This window comes from Bison bison, unplaced genomic scaffold (assembly GCF_000754665.1).
Source record: "Bison bison bison isolate TAMUID 2011002044 unplaced genomic scaffold, Bison_UMD1.0 scf7180017864163, whole genome shotgun sequence".
Taxonomy (NCBI): Eukaryota; Metazoa; Chordata; class Mammalia; order Artiodactyla; family Bovidae; genus Bison; species Bison bison.
The window spans coordinates 2,818,337-2,842,724 of NW_011494735.1; the positions used below are offsets into that span (position 1 = coordinate 2,818,337).

General features: G+C 36.1%; 1 protein-coding gene across 7 annotated transcripts in view; it reads right to left on the minus strand.

Moving 5' to 3' along the window:
• The window catches only part of CNOT2 (CCR4-NOT transcription complex, subunit 2), a 132,621-nt gene that overhangs the window by 31,910 nt on the left and 76,323 nt on the right, over positions 1 to 24,388 (minus strand). For 4 of the 7 annotated variants that reach the window (XM_010841518.1, XM_010841519.1, XM_010841517.1 and 1 more), the window contains one exon: positions 9,335 to 9,457. The exons of 2 other annotated variants lie outside the window; for them this stretch is intronic. In XM_010841518.1, the coding sequence (XP_010839820.1) occupies positions 9,335 to 9,457 (123 nt within the window). Of the gene's footprint in view, positions 1 to 9,334; positions 9,458 to 24,388 lie in introns of those variants that run through there. One more of the 7 variants, XM_010841523.1, reaches the window with a different exon arrangement.

Below are 24,388 nucleotides of genomic sequence, written 5' to 3' on the forward strand. Positions count from 1 at the left end.
AAAAATAATTTTAAGCCGGGAAGTGACATAATCAAACTGTGTGCTTTGGAAAGATAATTCCAAGAGCATAACTGGGTGGAAATGGTAAGATACTAAGTTAGAACAGAAGTGGGACTAAAAAGGGGTCCTACTGAAATGGTTGAGGTAAAGGGGAAAGGAGGTGGATGGAGACTCATCAGACAGGGAACTATCAGGCCACTCTGGTTTCCAGTGAAGAACTGGGTCCACATTGACCACATTAAGAAAGCCAGGAGGAGAAATACTTTAACAGTAGAGTCTAATCCAATATACATTTCCTGCTATCTTCATGCTGAAATTCTGAATTGTTTTAATTATTCTGAAATTCAGGAAAGTTTTTATACACAGTAGTTTTACTAATGACACACAGCAGACTCTTTTGGGATATAGCTAAGTTCACACTAAACACCGTATTTAAATACAGCAACACATTTTCTAAAGAAGATCAAACCTTATAAATATTCCTTCTGAAATCTGAAGGATAAACAATATAAACAATTAAACTAAAAGAATATGCATTTTATGCCTGACCAAGTTCTTTTGTTAGGTACAATTATTGTTACTATTACCCACATAACCGCAAATATTTTAAGCACATTAAAACTTCGTTTCCAACTTGCAAGAAACAGATCAAAGAAAATGTATAATGAAGCTTTAGTTGGTGACAGAAGGCCTTAATAATCACGATTTTCTGTATCTTTATAATCTATGAACAAAAGTAAAAGAGAATAGTTTCTTCAGGTTTCACATATAAGATGCTGGCCAACATGAACCTATGACTTAGAATGATAAATAATGTAAATATCCTAAAATGGACCACTGAAATTTTACTTTTCCCAGAAATGTACATGCTTACTGTGTACATAACTCCAAAGAACAGACATTTTATCTACTTTCTCACAAAGGTTATACATTCACAAGTGAGTATCACTCCTCTCAGCACTGAGAGATAACACAGAGGAGGAGACACACCATTAAGGTAAAGGAAGAATGGGTCCCTGGGCCAAAAATACTTGAGTCAAAGAGCAGTACGGTGACCCAAATACCAGTGTGACACATAAAATATTATGATTTTCTCTATGTATGAGTACATGAGGAAGGTTAGTAAATGCTGTTTTACAGAAATATGAAAGTTTAATAGTTTATAACCTTACAACCATCCAAGTAAAATAAGCATTGATCAGCTAAACATATATTGAAATGACTTCAAAATGTGTCCAAAATGCAAATATGTAATTTCTTATGAAATCAATCCTATTGATCTGTGTTAGTCGCTTGGTTGTGTCTGACTCTTTGTGATCACATGGGCTGTGGCCCACCAGGCTCCTCTGTCCATGGAATTCTCTAGGCAAGAATACTGGAGTGGGCAGCCATTCCCTTCTCCAGGGGATCTTCCCAATCCAGGGATCAAACCCAGATCTCCTTCATTGCAGGCAGGTTCCTTACTGTCTGAGACACCAGGGAAGCCCAAGTGGTATGTATTTTTAAACTCTGAAAGCATGCTTCATGAAATATATTAGTGGTAAAAATAAATTTAAAAATAAATTAAAAAAAATAGATTTAACACACAATGAAGGAATATGGGGGAGAAATGGTATTTGTAAGAACAAAAAAATGTTCAAAGAAATGTACACTGGCACAGAAATAACTATAACTAGCAGACAACAGAAAATTTACATAATTTTTTTAAATGGTGAAAGTTAACTATACATAGATAAATGTCTTAGAAAAATATAGAACTTTAGATCAAGAGACATACTTTGTTGTTGTTTAGTTGCTAAGTTGAGTCCGACTCTTGTGACCTCATAGACTGAAGCCTGCCAGGCCCTCTGTCCGATTTCCCAGGCAAGAATACTGGAGTGGGTTGCCATTTCCTTCTCCAGGGGATCCTTCTGACCCAGGAATTGAACCTGTGCCTCCTGCATTAGCAGGCAGATTTTTTCCCACTGAGCAATCACTAGTACCCTAGTTTTATATTCATTTTTGCCTAAGAAGAAAAGTTTATCAAACTAATTCTAGGTAAAATGTCACACAATCAACCAGTAAGTAGGTTACTGTGTTCCCAGTCTAAAACCATCATAACAATTATATTCTTCTTCATTTCTCAGTCTACAACACACATTTCAGTCAAAAAACAACACTAAAAGCCAGGAACAACCAGAGGAAATAGTAATGTAATTCAAGTCATTTCCCTCATTTAACAAAGAGCTCCTTTATCCTTTTGCTTAATATACAGAAAGCCAAGGAAATCAACAAGTAAGAAACTGTGTTTTTTAAGTCATTTCCACTGTTACTAGCTATAATTCTGAAAATCATGAACAAGTCTAAAATTACTTTGTTTTACAAAATGTGTACTTATAATAGGCAAATCTGGCTCCTTTGCCTAATAATAAGCAAAACTGCTCCAGCAATCCATAACAGCAAAGAAGTGTTAATTATTCTGTCCCCCTCATGCTTCCCAACAGTGACCACCTCTCACAAATATGCCCTCCAATAAATGTACCTTCAGTCACAAAACCTATTTTAAGAAACATTAAAATCAATTTGGTCAAGAAATAATTTTCTCCATAACAAATGACTTCAAAATACAACAAAGTTTTATTAAATAAAAACTCCATGACCATTAAATTTTTAAGTGTTCCTTAAAAATCCATTGTACAATAAACTTAAAGATATGGTAACAATATAATTCTGAGCACTGTCATTTTTTTCTAGGACAAAAACAGCAAAGATATATGACTCTGACTATATAATATATACAAACAGAAAAAGAAACAAAGGTAAAGAAAGTTTTAAATCTACATAGAATCTGAAAAATATTTTAAAATTAAAAACAGTATGGTTAAAAAATAAGAAACCACTGAAGTCAGAATGAAATCTAGCAAACAAGAAAGAAGAAAGAAAACAAGTCTTTCTTTCAAAAAGAAAGACTATGAGAAAATAATACATTAAAAAGACAAACAGAAGAACGGGACAAAGGAGGGTGCAGGCAGAAAAACAAAACAGTCATTAAGTCATAGGGCCTCAGTAGTTTATAAATCACAAACCAATAACAAATTATGAGTTTACCAGGCATTTCAAGCAATTTTGATTAAAACATCAAGTTTTCAAGAATAACATTTTTTAGAAGTATAATATATGCTAAAATAGTCAATGTAATACATTCCAATTGAACATTTAACACTCAAAATCTTTACTAAAAAGAGTATGGCAATGAACATCTTTATATTGTCTAAATTTTAGGTCAGAGTCAAAGCACAAATTTATAGAGAGGCATGATAAAGGCTCTTAATATGCACTGCTAAACTGTTTTCTACAAAGTTTGTATTAATTACACTCCCACAACAAGTTACTTCAATGTTCCCTTTCAGACAATGACTACTCTTCCACTTAAAAGCAAACAAAGAAAAAAATCAAAAAACAACAAAAGACCCTCTCTACCACTATGATAGAATAAAACTGTATTTTCTGACTATGGATTTTTATGATTGTTATTAATGAATAAACATATTACAATTACTTTTGTAGATATATAAAAATGTTACACCTTTTAAGTGTATCATTTTAACTCCCTTTCATAAATAGAACTTTATCTTTAAAATACAGTCTGAAGATTATTTAAATGCCAATGAAATTGAGATTTTAGAACATTCCCTTCAAATGATTTGATATTTAATTCTAATTTCTTTAGAGTCTGATTTATTTACATTTAACTCTACTAGGTTACTGCTGTCATATAAAATTTTGACATATTTATACACATTCAAATTTTCTATTAAAAGTTTTAAAGGTTATTTTGAAAGATTTTTAGGTAAACAATCATATCCATCTGCAAATAATGTTAGCTTTGTTATTTTCAGTATCAACTCATTTCCTTCCCTTTCTCTAACAAAGACTCAGTAAGAGCCTACTATCTCCTACACCTTATTGTAACTTCTAAGAACACAGCAGTGAACTAGAGGCAAGGTCCTTGCCTTTGTTAAACGAATTCTACCGCAGTAGACAGGATAACAATTAATAAATATATACATCAGGTAAAGATTGGTGTTATAACTGTTAAAATGCAAGAAAGAAGTTAGAAGGTACAGCAAGAGTAGTACTGATATATACAAGACTACTTAGGAAAAGAGTGATCAGAGAGGCTTCTCTCTGAAATATTTCATGTGAGGCTTCTCACGTGAAATATTTCAGCAGGTACATGGATGGAGTGAGAAAAAAAACTATGTGAAAACTGCAAGCTCCTGTGACAGAAACAAACTCAAAGAGCTGGAGAGTCAGCCAGCATGACTCCATATGTAATGAAATACTAATTATGAATATGACAACAGTAATGGTGATAGACAGTATCCTTATTTTAGACTAGATTTTTATAAACTATCGATTATTAATTGGCCTGAGAGAAATCCTAGTTGCCATAATTGCTATAGGCTAACACAAGTATGAAAGGTAGAAGTTCAAAATGGTTGCTATTTGTCAAAATGGGAAGTAACTTACTCTAATAGGTTTTAAGAGTTACCTTTTTAAAAGTAAGGACAAATAGGCGCTACATTTTGTATGTCTTTACAGCACATATTAAAACAAGGAAAAAGGGGTTCCCACAAGTTTGTGCTTCCAAAATGCTTATGCTTAAATAAGTTATCAAATGAGTGCAACAAAGACTTAGATTAGAAAATGTGAGCAATTTTATTACATTAGATGTATTTTTAAAGAAAACCCTAAATTGCTTAGATTATATTGTCCCCAAAGAGTTGTCTATTATGTTATATGAATATTTTTTCATTTTCTGTAAGTTCCCCCCGCCAGAACTGCCCAAAGTCTCAGAGCTAATAAATGGCAGCACTAAGATTCAAAAAAGGGAAAGGGAAAAATCAAGCTCATATCTGCCTATGATTTACTTAATCTTGTGAAAACATTTAAGTAATGTGTCTCCAATATTTATAAAATTACTTTTATACCTTAAAACCAGGAAACTCAGCATTCTATAAAAGGACACATACACGTACAGGCATCTCTTGAAATAAAAGATCTTGGAAAATATGAAGTAGTTCTAAAGAAATATTTAGCAATTTAATCAGCACACAATCTTACAAAGAACACTTTCCCAAATACTTCTACAATCATGCATATGATGAAGAAACAACTTTCATGCTCTACAGTTAGGGCAGATAGGAATTAGTTAGGTTTTGGGGATCTTTTTGCTTCTGAGATTTTTTTGGATAGTTGGATTAAAGAATCATTCAACTACTGGCCAGTTTTCCTTTATCATAAATTACATTTAAAAATTATTTCCTCACCAGGGAGGGAAAAAAATTACAAAAATGTCCCAGTTATTCATTATGTTAAAATTTTTTCTTTTCAAAAGCCTTAAAAGCACAAAATAATCATTATCTGCAGATGATATATGCAACTACTGAAAAAAAACAAAAAGAATTAAATGGAATGTCATAATTATTCATATCAGCATCCACATTTAATATTTACTATTTGGTCTTTAAGTTTTGCATATAGCTATTCATTCAGTCCTTAAAACCACCCATGAGTCATGTATTATAGATGAGAAAACTCAGATACACAGAGACTGAGTAAATTGCCTAAGGACACAGCTAATAAACCATGTGACTGAGATATAAATTCATAATAAAGTAGAATTTCAAGAGTCCATAGTCTCAATCAAAAAATAATAAAAGAGTTTTGTCAGGTAGCTGGTTATAAAATATATATACATAACAACTATTCCATACATCAGTAAAAAGCAATTAGAAAATGAAAATGGCTACCATAAAACCCTACTTACTAAAGGGCATAAAGAACAGAAATAAAAGAAACACACATTTCTGAAACAAGGTAAATACCAGTATAAATGTGTAACAGTCAAAAACATTTTTGTGAAGGATGTGAAAGATCTTACCTAAAGATGTGAAAATTGCCTATAAAGCTATAGCAATTCAACTATATTGCAGTTCTTCCACAGAATCAGTATGATAAACAGAACAAGAGTTTAGGAACAGGCCAAACACATCAGATCTTAGTATATATTAAGGGAGAATTCCAATTAGCCTAAATGAATAGTCTAACTCAGGGGTGGCAATTTACTGAATGCAGGCCAAATCCAGTACAGTGCTTATATTTGTAGGATGCATAAATTAAGAACGGTTTTCCATGTTTTAAGTGGTTATATAAATACCTACATATTATCCTTTATTTAGCCTCTTGGAGAAGGAACTGGCAATCCACCCCAGTATTCTTGCCTGGAGAATCCCATGGACAGAGGAGCCTGGTGGGGTGCTGTCCATGGGATCGCAGAGTCGGGACAACTGAAGTGACTTAGCATGCATGCATGCATGCATTGGAGAAGGAAACGGTAACCCACTCCAGTATTCTTGCTTGGAGAATTCCAGGGACATGGGAGGAGTCTGGTGGGCTGCCGTCTATGGGGTTGCACAAAGTCGGACACGACTGAAGCAACTTAGCAGCAGCAGCAGCAGGCCCACAAAGCCTAAAATATTTACTATCTGGCTCTTTATGGAAAAGTCTTCTAATCTGTGATCTAAACTATAAAAAAATGTTTTGGGACAAATGAATACCAGATAGCCTTAGTGGGTATGGGCAGCAAGAAGGGTAATCCGGCACCACAAATTCATACCTCTATCCAAAATACATTTCTAATGAAGTTATATATGAAGAATTAAGCATAAAAGTGCTAGAAGAAAGTAGTTGGGAAAAGTCTTCCAGAGGTATGACCTCAAATACAGAAATCATTAAAACCATAAAGTCACACAAAATGTATGAGTCAAATGCAATAAAAACGATAAATATTCTTATATTAAAAAAAAAAAAACAGCCTGAAAGCAAAAAACTGAAAAAACAAAATTTGTAACAAATAACAGAAGGTTATAATCTTAATATATGGGAAACACTAACAAATAAATAAGACCTATCATTTCAATAGAGGAATAGAAAATGGCATAAAAGCAGTAATCCACAAAGGAAGAAATGAAAATGGCCAATTACACAGAAAAAGAATATCACTGGTGTGTAAGTGTGTGTGTGTGTGTGTGTGTGTAAATTCAGCAATATTTTAATGCACATTATATTAAAACAATGTTTCTTTTGTCTACTGGCAAAAATTTAAAGGTAATAGGTGGTATTCTTAGGGCGCTGATGACGGTAAAAATTGGCACAAACTTTCTAGTGAAAAATATGTCAATATGGCTCAGAGATTCAACTAAATATATTTTTAAATAAAAATATTTGAATTATAAAATCAAAAAGTTTAACAGTAAATTACTCCCAACTTGCACCATTACAGGTAATTTTTCTTCTCCCTGCTCCATGCATATTTTCTAAAATTTGTGCAGTATCTCTGTACTGTTTTCTAATGAAAAAAGATTCAGCAATAGCAGAAATTCATAAGTAGCCTACAGTATTACTATTTCCATTTTCAGATGAGAAAACTGAGGCCTTGAAAAAGTTTTTGCTAATAGGCAAAGCCAAGATCCAAACCCATATCTGTACTGTGTTAGAGCCCCAATTCTTAATCTCTATGTCTTACTTTCTTCTTAATTAATTTTTAAAAGAAGTTTTTTTTGAAGCAAATCATTCTGTTATTTCTGCGACAAACAAGTAACCTGGAGTAGTAACAAGCATATGTATATGCATGTATATAATAATTCTGACTATAAAATTTTAACATACAGTATTTCTGTTCCTTAGAAGACAGACATCTCTGTCATTCATTCTCTGCAAATGCTTTAAGAATTTCAGTTAGACACCTTCTTATCTTCCTGATCAAAATGAATGCTTTTCATCAATAAGCAATAGTGCACCACCATTTTTGCATCAATCTTAACTTGTACTGTACAATCACAGTAACACACCACACAAATCAGTTTCTGCAATGATGCTACCAGAAAGACAGCCTAAAGTATTAACTGTAATATCAAAACTTAACCTTAGAAATTTATGTAAAAAAAATTCAATTATAATTTACATCAAATAGCAAATAGCTAGAAAGGCAGTAAAATAACAGAAAATTAATCAGATGACACTATTCTGTGAGCTACTCAATTGCACAAAGAAAACCACCATTATTAGGACTTTGAAGAGTCCTAATAATGCGTTTAATAGTTAGTTGCCAAAATGACACAACTGTCAACTAAAAAGGAATAACATTAAAATAGAAAAACAAAACCAAACCCCATCAAAATTCTAGCTTAAACCTTGAATAACCTATTTGTAAAATTCTAAAAGATAAAGGAAGTAATTTACTAATGATTAACTTTAATGAAAAATGAGGGCATTTGTTACATATCTTGCTGCTGCTACTGCTGCTGCTAAGTCGCTTCAGTCGTGTCCGACTCTGTGCGACCCCATGGACTGCAGCCTACCAGGCTCCTCCATCCATGGGATTTTCCGGACAACAGTACTGGAGTGGGGTGCCACTGCCTTCTCCCATCTTAAAATTTTATAAGTGTTTTAAAACATCAGTAAGAATCTCATTAGGTTGATACCTAGAGTAAATTGCTATACAGATAGAGAAATTAGGAATAACAAGTTTATAAAAGTTTGAAAGGGGAGGAAACAGTCTGGCAAGTACAAAATACAAGAATGCAACTGGTTTGACTACAGTATACAGTGTATAATTTAAAGCAGCTTACCAGAATTTGAAAATAACAATGGAATTTATTTTAAAATACTTTATCAACTTGCTAATTATGGCTTGGCTGTGTTCTAAATCCTTTCATTTCAAATGAGATTACTGAACTGATAACCTTCCAAAGCATTTAATTCATATTTCTTTAATATACTATCTTCCATGTTGTGAATACAGTTCTTCAATATTTTCCTACTGCAGCATCCCTACAGCTAACAGAGAAGAGATGTCTTCCTATCTGAGGTCTAGGATTATAACCAGAATATTACAAAGCAAAGGAAGTTTCACTGAAGCCTGCCATTAAAGCTTTAAATCTGTACAAATCAGCTTTCTGCTCTTTATAAAAGTATTATTTTAATAGGAAAACTTATTTCGCAAATTTTTAAAATCAATGATCTAGAAGTAAATATCATGTTTACCTCATGTCTTGAATACTTCCTAGCACAGTACTACCATATCCCAATGGTATGAGAATCATATGACATTTTGTCTCCAATTAGAATGTTAGAAAGTTCATCATTTTGGTATCCCAAGGGCCTATCACTGTGCCTAAAACAGAGTCACTCAACCAAAGATGATATTCTGCAGTTCATATACTGCTTTCCAGGAATCAGAAAGAAACAGACATACACTATGTAAATACAGCTTAACCGATTAACTTACATCTTTTTCTGACCGATGTGGAAACATAGAAGACTGGCTGTAGTACATGTTTTCGTCATGGTAGTCACTGTCGACCCCCTCTACAAACTTCTTTCTTGAAGCACCAAACATGCTGTTTGTCACCTAAACAAAAATATTACTTTTATCAAGAATGATGTTTTGGAAAACGTCAAGCTTTACCTTACTCCTATGTAAAAAACATAAAATGAAGGGAATGTTGCTAAGATAAAGAAACAGGTCAACTAAGGATTAAGGGGACAGGTGAGAAACTTGCAACAATATAGTATTAAATGTTTATTTGCAGGTCCTGAAAGTAAGAGGAGAAACTTAAAGCTCTGTTGTATGCAAAGATTCCAATTCCTTTAAAAGAAAAAACATCACTATTCTTGAAAAATGGCAAACCAAAATATTTTCCATACAAAGATTTTTAAAAACATGTTTGGGTTTAACTATTCAAAATCTTCACATGCATCCTCACTATTATTCAATATGAATAATTATTATTCAGTATGAATAATCCTCAAGTATCTGAGGACTCATATCCAGGAGTGTCTCTGACATCACTATATCTACTTTCTAAACTAGCTGTTTTCCAAAGTATATCATCTTCACTGATAAGCTAAGTTTATTGAGGTAAAGCACTTTTGAGCCCATGAATAGCATACTGGGAATTTTATCTCAAGTCACAAGCTCTCATTCATGTTAACAGTAGGATAAACTTTTCATGCATCATCCTGGTGTAAATTTATGATCTTCACTAAATAATCTGCTTACTCTTGTGTTTTAAGTCTTTATCACATCCAACACTAGTAATTTTGAGCACTCATCATGGTAACTGCTAAATCTCTGCTAATTTTTTCCCCCAACATGACCTCTATGAAACTTCCAAAACTGACAGGTTATTTACTTAAGGTCAATGTGTCTATCCCTAATAGAACACTTTGTAATTCAAAGTCAACTGAAATGGCATGACAGGAGAGATCTGTAAAGACTTGAGAACATACAGTAACTACATGCTTTCACAAAAAAATTTGGGGAAAAATTCATCAAATTTGACATCCATCTGGTACACTATGAATAAGTATATTCTTTTGCCACTCTAAGTAAGAATAAATAATTTCTTCTCATTGCAAAATAAAGACTATAGTTACTACCATTTACCAGTAGATATGATAAACTGATAAGACTGCAGGCTTCAAAAGCCAAATGTGATGTGCAAGTCTGTTGAAATCACCCAAGCTATTTAATAATCACTTAATATCTCAAGTTCCTTGTTATTTGTAGGAAACTGAAATGCTACATATTTGTGTTTTCTCTCCCTCTGGCAAACACCCAGGGAGTTTGGGTAAATTTGGTATTGATGGAAGAGAAACATTTTAGTCTTCCTCTGTCTAGGCATTTTACATGTTTAGTTTTGCTTTCAAAAAAGTAAAACCTCTTTGCACAATATTCAGGTTAGGTTCAGTTCAGTCGCTCAGTCATGTCCGACTCTGTAACCCCATGGACTGCAGCAAGCCATCACCAACTCCCGGATCTTGCTCAAAATTATGTTCATCAACTCGGTGATGCCATCAATCCATCAACCATCTCATCCTCTGTCATACCCTTCTCCTCCCGCCTTCAATCTTTCCCAGCACCAGGGTCTTTTCCACTGAGTCAGATCTTCGTATAGGTGGCCAAAGTAGCAGAGCTTCACCTTCAGCATCAGTCCTTCCAATAAATATTCAGGATTGATTTCCTTTAGGATTGACTGGTCTGATCTCTTTGCACTCCAAGGGACTCTCAAGAGTCTTCTCCAACACCACAGTTCAAAAGCATCAATTCTTCAGCGCTCAGCCATGTTTATGGTCCAACTCTCACATCCATACATGACTACTGGAAAAACCATAGCCTTGACTGGACGGATCTCCGTTGGTAAAGTAACATCTCTGCTTTTTAATATGCTACCTATGTTGGTCAGAGCTTTTCTTTCAAGAAGCAAGCAACTTTTAATTTCTTGGCTGCAGTCACCATCTGCAGTGATTTTGGAACCCAAGAAAATTAAGTTGTTCGCTATTTCCATTGTTTCCCCATCTAGTTGCCATGAAGTGGTGGGACTTGATGCCATGATCTTTGTTTTCTGAATGCTAAGTTTTAAACCAGCTTTTTCATTCTCCTCTTTCACTTTCATCAAGAGGCTTTTTAGTTCCTCTTCACTTTCTGCCATAAGGGTGGTGTCATCTGCATATCTGAGGTTATTGGTATTTCTCCCAGCAATCTTGATTGCAGCTTGTGCTTCATCCAGCCTGGCATTTCACATGATGTACTCTACATATAAGTTAAATAAGCAGGGTGACAATATACAGCCTTGACGTACTCCTTTTACAATTTGGAACCAGTCTATTGTAGAATGAAGTTTTTTATTCTGTACAATTAATTTCAGAATTCTAAGAGTCTATTAGTTAGTTAAATGTTATATCAGAATCATCAAAAGAAGAGTTCACTTTGCTCCATTTGAATTAACTTATGTATGTAAAATTGATGAAAGATATCCTGGTACTTTCCTGAAATTTTTTTGAATTCTGTAAGTTCCATGCCATTTTCCTGTGTTTTTCCTTTTTTAGAATTAGAACTCAGCAGTAATTATGATTTAAAGGGAAATAAATGTATCCTTAAGTTTTTTAAAACAAACCTTTTAAATTTCATGTGTAAAGAGTCTTAATTTGCAGACTATAAAGTGTTTTTTTCCACTGTCACTTTGCTGAAACAAAACTCATTAAAAAAAAAAAATCTTTTTTCCTTTTAGGGACTACTTAGGCGGTTGGTGGATAGGTGTATGGGATTCTAGCCCCTAAAATTACAGTCAGAGTTACAGAACAGCTTCAGGGAGTCTGCTGCCCAAAGAAGATTAAGTATGTTCTAACAAATTACTCAGGCACTCTGTCTATCACGTCTAGTCCCTTAAATCCATTTCTCACGTCCACTGTATAATCATAAGGGATTTAATTTAGGTCATACCTGAATGGTCTAGTGGTTTTCCCTACTTTCTTCAATTTAAGTCTAAATTTGGCAATAAGGAGTTCATGAGCTAAGCCACAGTCAGCTCCCGGTCTTGTTTTTGCTGACTGTATAGAGCTTCTCCATCTTTGGCTGGAATAGAAGAATATAATCAATCTGATTTCGGTGTTGGACATCTGGTGATGTCCATGTGTAGAGTCTTCCTTTGTGTTGTTGGAAGAGGGTGTTTGCTATGACCAGTGCATTCTCTTGGCAAAACTCTATTAACCTTTGCCCTACTTCATTCCGTACTCCAAGGCCAAATTTGCCTGTTACTCCAGGTGTTTCTTGACTTCCTACTTTTGCATTCCAGTCCCCTATAATGAAAAGGACATCTTTTTTGGGTGTTAGTTCTAAAAGGTCTTGTAGGTCTTCATAGAACCGTTCAACTTCAGCTTCTTCAGCGTTACTGGTTGGGGCATAGTACTGGATAACCGTGATATTGAATAGTTTGCCTTGGAAACACAGAGATCATTCTATTGTTTTTGAGATCGCATCCAAGTACTGCATTTTGACTCTTTTGTTGACCATGATGGCTACTCTATTTCTTCTAAGGGATTCCTGCCCACAGTAGTAGATATAATGGTCATGTGAGTTAAATTCACCCATTCCAGTCCATTTTAGTTCACTGATTCCTAGAATGTCGACGTTCACTCTTGCCATCTCCTGTTTGACCACTTCCAATTTGCCTTGATTCATGAACCAAACATTTCCGGTTCCTATGCAATACTGCTCTTTACAGCATCAGACCTTGCTTCTATTACCAGTGACATCCACAACCGGGTATTGTTTTTGCTTTGGCTCCATCCCTTCATTCTTTCTGGAGTTATTTCTCCACTGATCTCCAATAGCATACTGGGCACTTACCAACCTGGGGAGTTCCTCTTTCAGTGTCCTATCATTTTGGCTTTTTATACTGTTCATGGGGTTCTCAAGGCAAGAGTACTGAAGTGGTTTGCCATTCCCTTCTCCAATGGACCACATTCTGCCAGACCTCTCCACCCTGACCCGTCCGTCTTGGGTGGCCCCACATGGCCTGGCTTAGTTTCATCGAGTTAGACAAGGCTGTGGTCCATGTGGTCAGATTATCTAGTTTTCTGTGATTATGGTTTCAGTGTGTCTGCCTTCTGACGCCCTCATGATCAGATCATGAACTCCTTATTGGCAAATTTAGACTTAAATTGAAGAAAGTGGGGAAAACCACTAGACCATTCAGGTATGACCTAAATCAAATCCCTTATGATTATACAGTGGAAGTGAGAAATAGATTTAAGGGTCTAGATCTCATAGACAGAGTGCCTGATGAACTATGGATGGAGGTTCATGACATTGTACAGGAGACAGGGATCAAGACCATCCCCAAGAAAAAGAAATGCAAAAAAGCAAAATGGCTGTCTGAGGAGGCCTTACAAATAGCTGTGAAAAGAAGACAAGCGAAAAGCAAAGGAGAAAAGGAAAGATATAAACATCTGAATGCAGAGTTCCAAAGAATAGCAAGAAGAGATAAGAAAGCCTTCTTCAGCGATCAATGCAAAGAAATAGAGGAAAACAACAGAATGGGAAAGACTAGAGATCTCTTCAAGAAAATTAGAGATACCAAGGGAACATTTCATGCAAAGATGGGCTTGATAAAGGACAGAAATGGTATGGACCTAACAGAAGCAGAAGATATCAAGAAGAGGTGGCAAGAATATACAGAAGAACTATACAAAAAAGATGTTCACGACCCAGATAATCACGATGGTGTGATCACTGACCTAGAGCTAGACATCCTGGAATGTGAAGTCAAGTGGGCCTTAGAAAGCATCACTACGAACAAAGCTAGTGGAGGTGATGGAATTCCAGTTGAGCTACTTCAAATCCTGAAAGATGATGCTGTGAAAGTGCTGCACTCTATATGCCAGCAAATTTGGAAAACTCAGAAGTGGCCACAGGACTGGAAAAGGTCAGTTTTCATTCCAATCCCAAAGAAAGGCAATGCCAAAGAATGCTCAAACTACCGCACAATTGCACTCATCTCACATGCTAGTAACGTAATGCTCAAAATTCTCCAAACTAGGCTTCAGCAATACGTGAACTGTGAACTTCCAGATGTTCAAGCTGGTTTTAGAAAAGGCAGAGGAACCAGAGATCAAATTGCCAATATCCACTGGATTATCAAAAAAGCAAGAGAGTTCCAGAAAACCATCTATTTCTGCTTTCTTGACTATGCCAAAGCCTTTGACTGTGTGGATCACAATAAAATGTGGAAAATTCTTCAAGAGATGGGAATACCAGACCACCTGACCTGCCTCTTGAGAAACCTGTATGCAGGTCAGGAAGCAACAGTTCGAACTGGACATGGGACAACACACTGGTTCCAAATAGGAAAAGGAGTACATCAAGGCTGTATACTGTCACCCTGCTTATTTAACTTCTAAGCAGAGTACATCATGAGAAACGCTGGGCTGCAAGAAGCACAAGCTGGAATCAAGATTGCCGGGAGAAATATCAATAACCTCAGGTATGTAGATGACACCACCCTTACGGCAGAAAGTGAAGAGGAACTAGAGCCTCTTGATAAAAGTGAAAGAGGAGAGTGAAAAAGTTGGCTTAAAGCTCAACATTCAGAAAACTAAGATCATGGCATCTGGTCCCATCACTTCATGGCTAATAGATGGGGAAACAGTTGAAACAGTGGCTGATTTTATTTTTTTGGGCTCCAAAATCACTGCAGACGGTGACTGAATTTAAAAGATGCTTACTCCTTGGAAGGAAAGTTATGACCAACCTAGATAGCATATTCAAAAGCAGAGACATTACTTTGGCAACAAAGGTCCTTCTAGTCAAGGCTACATGGTTTTTCCAGTGGTCATGTATGGATGTGAGAGTTGGACTGTGAAGAAAGCTGAACACCGAAGAATTGATGCTTTTGAACTATGGTGTTGGAGTAGACTCTTGAGAGTCCCTTGCACTGCAAGGAGATCCAACCAGTCCATCCTAAAGGAGATCAGTCCTGGGTGTTCATTGCAAGGACTGATGCAGAAGCTGAAACTCCAATACTTTGGCCACCTCATGAGAATAGTTGACTCATTGGAAAAGACCCTGATGCTGGGAGGGACTAGGGGCAGGAGGAGAAGGGGACGACAGAGGATGAGATGGCTGGATGGCATCACCAACTCAATGGACATGAGTTTGAGTAAACTCTGGGAGTTGGTGATGGACAGGGAGGCCTGGTGTGCTGCGATTCATGGGGTCGCAAAGAGTCAGACCCGACTGAGCGACTGAACTGAACTGAACAAATTAATACTTTCTTTAAAAATATCTTTCTATATTTATACCTGAAGAGATTTATAGCCTAAAAATATACAACAAAGCAGAAGTTGTCTTCAGACTGTAGTTCATATTTAGCTGAGTAGCTTTTGCTCAGACTTTAGCAGGAAGTAGTAAGGTCAGCTAACTAAGCTATCAGGCCTGTACCTCGATAATGTTGGTTCATGTCCTTCCCGTAATAATAAACCCAATCATCTTTATCATTATTTTATCAACTATAATACTAGGAACTATCATTGTTATAATTAGCTCCTGTTGACTACTTATGTGAATTGGATTTGAAACCCAGGTTCAGTCCCTGGTTGGGGAACTAAAATCCTACAAGCCGCACAGTATGGCTTTAAAAAAAAAAAAAAAAAAAAAAGAAGAGGATTTGGGTGGCAGTTTAAGAGTGACATAATTTGGGATATTTTCTTTAAGTATACATTTAATATGACTGCAGCTAAGTTGTAAGGAATGGACAAGAGGGGATAAGAGTGGAAGCAGGGAAATAGGTCGGTGAGAGACGATGGTGGCTCAGAATACAGTGGTACGGTAGAAGTGATGAAGAAGTGTATAAACGGTATATTTTGAGAGAGTTCTGACATTAATGAGTATAAGAATGGCTGGATATGAAAGGGTAAGATATTCACATTACCCCTGGAAGAGAATAGGTAAGAATCAAAGGAACCTAGAAATCTACTTTTTATCAAAGGGGATATGTCAACACTAGGCCAAAATACGTTAAAATTACTGGTTATATCATATATATTGAAGTCAACTCAGTAAACAGAAATTTTAAAAACTAATTTAAAAACAAAATCATGCTTCACTCTACATTACATATAAAATTTGTTCAAATATTTGGTACATGTAATTTTCAGCTTTTTTCAAGGAAACATACAAAGGGTTTACATCCATTTTAACTGACCACCTTCTTTCTCAACTCTCATACCAGATATTTTAAGAAAGGAGAAGCTAAAGGTGAGATTTCACCGAGAAAAATACACAAAATACGTATCTACCAAAAACAATGTTTCTTAAGCCTTTTTGAACACAGATCTAAAACAGGTAACTAAGACATTTTTTATTTGCTTTGAATCCATAAGCACTAATCAGAATATATATATATATACCAGAGAAGGCAATGGCACCCCACTCCAGTACTCTTGCCTGGAAAATCCTATGGACGGAGGAGCCTGGTAGGCTGCAGTCCATGGGGTTGCTAAGAGTTGGATACGACTGACAGTCTTCACTTTCCCTTTTCACTTTCATGCATTGGAGAAGGAAATGGCAACCCACTCCAGTGCTCTTGCCTGAAGAATCCCAGGAACGGGGGAGCCTGGTGGGCTGCCGTCCATGGGGTCACACAGAGTCGGACACGACTGAAGTGACTTAGCAGCAGCAGCATATATATACACACACACACATCAGTTCAGTTCAGTCGGACACATACATACATATATATATTACGTAGGTTAGCATACACTAGTTCTATCAGCCTGACACTCCCCCACTGCAAAAAAAAAAAAAGAGAGAGAGAGTTGCCCTCAAAATGTAGTAGAGAGGAATTAAACTGAGAAGCAGAATAGAAGCACTAAGTTGGCTGGATCTTCCCAGTAAACATCTTCATTACTTAATTAGGGCTAGCCATGAATTCCTAAGGTCTAACATTCCTAACATCTAAATATAATATTTCAAAGCCAAACTCAGTAAGTCAAAATAATCACAGAAGAATTCACAAAACCTCAAACGTGAGATAATCTTAACCAACAAACAACTTCAAAGACTGGTAAAGTGGCCCCTGATCCAGGTTCGATGAATGGTAATTACAAAAGGGAAGGAATAAGAGAAAAGGCCTGGAGCTTTTTAAACGGTCACAGAAACAACACTAGGACAAATACAAATGAAACTTTAAAAATAAAACTTAGATAGATACGAAACAGTAAAAACAGACCATATCCAAGGCAGGACAGATGATATTTAATCTTGCACAGTTTTCTTTCACCAAGACCTCTGGAAGGAACTTACTCTAAAATCATTTACTGTCTATGATGCTGGAAATGTTGGCTCAGGCATGTAATCCTATTCCCAGGGAATAGAAACATAATCCATGGCAGAGTAGTCCTTTTCCTGATAGCAAACAAATGTAGCTTGATTTTGAAATCTTTGAAATCTATTTCCCAAGGTTCCAGCAGCATATTTTAAAGTTGTGCTAGGACATTTCTATCTGAGGAGAAGCACATTTTAATCAACTTAATCAGTAATATTTAAAACTGACTTTCCAAGTTGTTCTCTCCTCCTTTGTTCTGCATATCATCACGTTCTATCCATTCTTCACATGGTTTTCATGTTTTTTGCCATTCTTCCTATCACCTTCTTAGTTTAAGATCTGGACTAGTTTTTTAAGACCCCTGACTGATCTCTCTTTACATTTCAATGAACATGCTAACATATGAATTATGCCAAAAATTGTGCTAATGAACACAAAAACTGAGTAACAGCTCCAAGTCTTGAACAAGCTTACAGTCTAGCTAGGAAAAACACCTGTAAACAAAAAATTGTTCTATGAAAACCTGTATAGGTGCTCTGGGAACACAAATAAGGAAATATCTAACTTTAACTAAGGGAAAGAGACTTAAGATCTTATTATAAAGTAATATGTGAACATATATTTAAATTTGTTAATTTTTATTACAAAAAACACAAAGTGTGTGGGGTGAGTGATGCAGGAAACTGGCATCAGAGACAGCATGGATAAGTGCTCAGAAATGAGAGAAAGCCCAAGAAACAAAAAACTTTAAATACAGTCAACAAGGAAGATGCCTGGAAGGACAATGATAGGTGGTAAAGAAAAGTAGGTTAAATTTCATTGCCAGGTTAAGAGGGCATGTATACAGACAGGAAAATCAGGTATAAAAATCTAGGTGAAGACCTCCCTCAACCAATATGATGTCACATTCATAACCACTACACTGAATTTGTTACTTTCTTACTCTCATATCTCTTTTTCAGTTCAGTTCAGTCGCTCAGTCGTGTCTGACTCTTTGCGACCCCATGAATCGCAGCACGCCAGGCCTCCCTGTCCATCACCAACTCCCGGAGTTCACTCATATCTCTTTTTAATTTTACCTAAAGGATACAAACCAAGATTCCATAGATCATGACAGTAACACATAATTTTGCTGTAGTAATTATCTCAAAATTCAACACAAACCTTATGCCTCAGCTTAATTTGGTTCCTATTTGCTTTCTGCCATTAGAGTGGTATCATCCGCGTATCTGAGGTTGTTGATGTTTCTCCCACCTATCTTGATTTCAGCTTGTAATTCATCCAGCCCAGCATTTCTCATGATGCGCTCAGCATATAGGTTAAACAAACAGGGTGACAGCAGACAGCCCCGTTGTATTCCTTTCTCAATCTTAAACCAATCAGTTGTTCCATACAGGGTTCTAACTGTTGCTTCTTGACCTGCACACAGGTTTCTCAGGAGATAGGTAAGATGGTCTGGTATTCCCATCTCTCTAAGAGCTTCCCACAGTTTGTCAGGATCCACACAAGGGCTCTAGCATAATCAATGAAACAGAGATAGATGTTTTTCTGAAATTCCCTTGCTTTCTCTATAATCCAGTGAATGTTGGCAAATCGATCTCTGGTTCCTCTTCCTTTTCTAAACCCAGCTTGGACATCTGAAGTTCTTGGTTCGCATAATGCTGAAGCTTAGCATGAAAGATTTTAAGCATGGTTTTACTAGCATGGGAGACGAGTGCAACTGTCCAATGGTTAGCACATTCTTTGGTACTACTTTTCTAGGGGATTGGGATGAGGACTGACCTTTTCCAATCCTGTGGTCACTGCTGGGTCTTCCAGATTTGCTGACATAATGAAAGAAAAAACCTTGATGGCATCATCCTTTAGGGATCTGAATAGTTCTGCTGGAATTTCGTCATACCCACTAGTTTTACTAGTAGCAATGCTTCTTAAGGCCCTCCAGAATGTCTGACTCTGGGTGACTAATCACTAAGATCTTTTATATACAGGTCTTCTGTGTATTCTTTCCATCTCTTCTTGATCACTTCAGGGTCTATTAGTTCTCTACCATTTTTATCCTTTACTGTGCCCATCTTTGGGCAGAATGATCCCTTATGTTTCTAATTTTCCTTAAGAGCTCTCCAGTCTTTCCTCTTTTGTTGCTTTCTTCTATTATTAAGCACTGTTCATCGACGAAGGCCTTCTTGTCTCTTCTGGCTATTTTTTGGAACTCTGCGTTTAATTGGATGTACCTTTTCCACTCTCGCTTGCTTTTTGCTTCTCTTTGTTCTGCTATTTGTAAAGCCTCCTCAGATAACCACTTTGCCTTCTTGCTTTTCTTTTTCTTGGGGATGGTTCCACCTCTGTACCTCTGCATAAGATGATACCTCTGCTTAGAATGCTCTTTCTCCCATTCTTTGAAACTCTCACACCAAATCAGAACCCTTGGATTAGACAGTCACTGAAAATACTGTATCATAACTATAATTACATAACTTTTATTGACCACTTACTATATGCCAGGAAATATATTCTAAATGCTTTTAAATGTATTTATATAATCTTCATAGTTAAAACTAAGATCATGGCATCTGGTCCCATCACTTCATGGCAAATAGATGGGGAAACAGTGGAAACAGTGTCAGACTTTATTTTTTGGGGTTCCAAAATCACTGCAGATGGTGATTGTAACCATGAAATTAAAAGATGCTTACTCCTTGGAAGGAAAGTTATGACCAACCTAGACAGCATATTAAAAAGCAGAGATATTACTTTGCCAACAAAGGTCCATCTAGTCAAGGCTATGGTTTTTCCAGTGGTCATGTATGGACGTGAGAGTTGGACTGTGAAGAAAGCTGAGCACCAAAGAATTGATGCTTTTGAACTGTGGTGTTGGAGAAGACTCTTGAGAGTCCCTTGGACTGCAAGGAGATCCAACCAGTTCATCCTAAAGGAGATCAGTCCTGGGTGTTCATTGGAAGGACTGATGCAGAAGTTGAAACTCTAATACTTTGGCCACCTCATGCGAAGAGTTGACTCACTGGAAAAAACCTTGATGCTGGGAGGGATTAGGGGCAGGAACAGAAGGGGACGACAGAGGATGAGATGGTTGGATGGCATCACTGACTCGATGGACGTGAGTATGAGTGAACTCCGGGAGTTGGTGATGAACAAGGAGGCCTGGCGTGCTGTGATTCAAGAGTCGGACACGACTGAGCAACTGAACTGAGCTGAGCTATGTAACATGTATGTAATCCTCATGTGTTCACTTATTTAGTCTTTATTTTTAGATGAGAAAACTGAGAACTGCATCAGATATATGGTCATATATGACCCAAGGTCATATATCTGATGCACCCAAGGTTTTATATCTGATAAGTGCCAAAGAAGGGCCATGAACCCATACAATTTGCTAGAGTCCCCGATTTTAACCATGATAGTACACTGACTCTCAGACATTCAGCTAATAATTTAATGTGTGTATTCTCCCAAAACAATAAGCTTCATTATGGGAGAAGCAGTAATGGGCAAAAGAGGTAAGTAGAGGGTGCCACATCAAATATGTGTGCAAGTCAAAAAGATCCCGTTAGCAGAAGAATGAGAATGAACTGACTAGAGGTATGTGAAACAAAAGCTAGTCTCTATCAGACTGATCCTATCTCTTTTAGAGAAAGAGACAATTTTAGAATAAAATTATGCTTAAGAGAACATTACTACACCAATTAAAAAGTAATTACTGTTTCATATTCCAAATTAATATTTTTACTAACTTTCAAAATATAATGAACATAATTGAATCATTCAAGGAATTAAAATGGTTATTATAAAACTATATTTTTATTATAAGCTACTGAAATAGACACTGTAGCATTAAACAAGTAGAATACATTTATCAACTAGGTTAAAATAAGAACAAATACCTAATGGCAACATTTTCTTGGGGATTCCATTTCTAAAGTAGCTAGGAGTTTTTACTGTTAACATGCTGATACCTGTGACACATCACAAAATTAACTATTTAACAATATTAAAGTATGAAGACTTTTCTATAGCCAACAAATTTTCACCTTTAGCAACAGAGTCTGTAATCACCTTATATTATAAAGGATAAAGAGAGCCAAGTATAGGTAGTGGGTGTGAGTAACAAGACTGTTTTTTACTCCCGCTTCCCTAATGGAGACTTTACTAATTCATTCTGATTGCTGAACACAGAATTTGACTTCTAGCCTATTTTGCCCTCCCAATTTCATATTCACTATCAGAAAACATTTCATACACATGCATATACACAGAAGTTTTCTGTTATCTATAAAGTAGGCAGAAAATTAATTTAAAAAAACACAGTCAATTGCAATTAACATTTATCTGCCTTTACCAAGATGTAGTAAACCAAACTGAAACCAATCACAAGAAGCTAAGATATCTGAAATCTACTTATCTTCAATACTGGCCTTTAGGAAAAGTTGATAGGTCAAATCCATTAAGACACTGCCCAGATTCTATGAAACAAGAATACTGTGCACCTATATCAAATATATACTACCACCTAGAAATATTTACAACCCAAGGAACTTCTGTTCTAGTGGTATTTTTTGGTAACAGGATTCTGAACTACCAATCCTACTTCACAACTGTAATAAATAATACTACTTTTCATTCCTAGAAAAAACTTAAAAAAAAAAATTGAAACGGGATTAAATAAAAGGAGAGAGAGGTACTAACATTGGAAAAAAAAATTAGCTTCTCAAAGAACAAAGAATTTAATATCTGGAAGTCTTTAGGGAAAAACAGGAGAAGGCAATGGCACCCCACTCCAGTACTCTTGCCTGGAAAATCCCATGGACGGAGGAGCCTGGTAGGCTGCAGTCCATGGGGTCGCTAACAGTTGGACACGACTGAGCGACTTCACTTTCACTTTTCACTTTCATGCATTGGAGAAGGAAATGGCAACCCACTCCAGTGTTCTTGCCTGAAGAATCCCAGGGATGGGGGAGCCTGATGGGCTTCCGTCTACGGGGTCGCACAGAGTTGGACACGACTGAAGTGACTTAGCAGCAGCAGCAGCAGGGAAAAACAAATGATCTTTCCTTCTATTAAAAAAATAAACTACTCTCAAAGTCCTACTAGCTCTAGAATACTGTGGCTTGATACTAATAAATAAATGTATAATGAATAGTTTAATAATCTGCTTAGGATGGATCCAAGAAAAGTGAAGATTTAGATACATTTTAAATTGATCATTTCTAAAATCGTCAACTTAAATTGATAAGGAAATAAATAAAAGCAATTCACTTCACAGTTTTAGTAAATGCAAAAGGCCTGATAAATGAGCAATAAAAGCCTTAATGAATTCTGAAAAGGCAGCACAGGAAACTCTGGATGGAAACGTGATTCAGCAGAAAACCAGAGACTTATATGAACATACCCACAATTATCTTGGAGAGTAGTTAAATATTCTGGAACAAGATTTTTTACAGGAGTTACAGGAATACTTTGTAAGAGGTGCCACCCCCACAAAACAGGGTAGCTCACATTTCATAGAAAGACAGAGAGGGCATCAAGGGGAGATGAAAACACATCACTCTTTCTAATCCAACACCTGTTACTGCAATCTGGTATCTGAAGCTGCCTTACTAGATGACGTTCCCATGTCTGGTATGTACACCATACCTTAAGATGTGCCCCTCCCCCAAACCTACAAATTCTGTAGAGTATTACCAAAAAGTCTACAAATGCTCCTATCAGTCTGACTTTGATCTAGGGAGGATATGTTGTGCATGCTTCAATTTGAAGTAAAATAGATTTTGTGGTTTTCCCAAAATCTCAGTCGCTTGTATCAATATGCCTCATACAGATTCAAACTTTAACCATCAATATATAAGCTTTAAAAGATAACTGTATCATCCTAAAATCAAAATTCTTCAATTACTCAAAAAGTGCTAACAATCACATATTAACTAAAGAACCAACTATAACTGGTATGCCTTACCAGCAATAAGATTTGAGAACTCACACAATATGGACTAAAATTAAAATAAGCATTATTTTATCCTTGAATACAACTGGAAGAACATATAACAGTAAGCCTGTTAAGTTCAGAATATAAAACAAATATGAAAGAAAATTTTCAAATTAAGGTGGATATCTTAAACCAATGTTAAACATGGGGTCAGAGGTAGGGAGCTCTAAAAAAGGGGAGAGGAAGGGAATTCAAGATATTGGACATATGGTCTGCTTTGCTGGGAGATATGGATGTCTCTAAGCCTCCTAGTAGATTTAAGAAACCCTGGAACCTGAGATAAACTGTTGAGGATTCTGTATTTCAAGACCCTGCTCTGAGATGCGAAATGCCAAATACCTGGTGCCCCAACCTTTTTAAACCTGACATACTTTCTTTGAAGAAATGTTAGCAATCACAGGCCAAATTAATTTTTCCTGGGTATAATTTTGCACATCTTAGTATGTGCAAAAGAATTTAGAAATCAAGTGAATAAAAATCACGTGGTATAGATATGAGGGAACTAAAGAAGAATTTTTGAAGGCTTTCTGAGAAGCAAAAGCCTAAAATGATAATAAAGTGTAGACCCAGGGCTATACTGCCACAGAACTATTTCTAAAAAGTATGCATTAAGAAAAAAAGCTGCATTGTTAGATCATGATTTAAGATACAAGAAAGACAAGTAGAAAATGTCAAG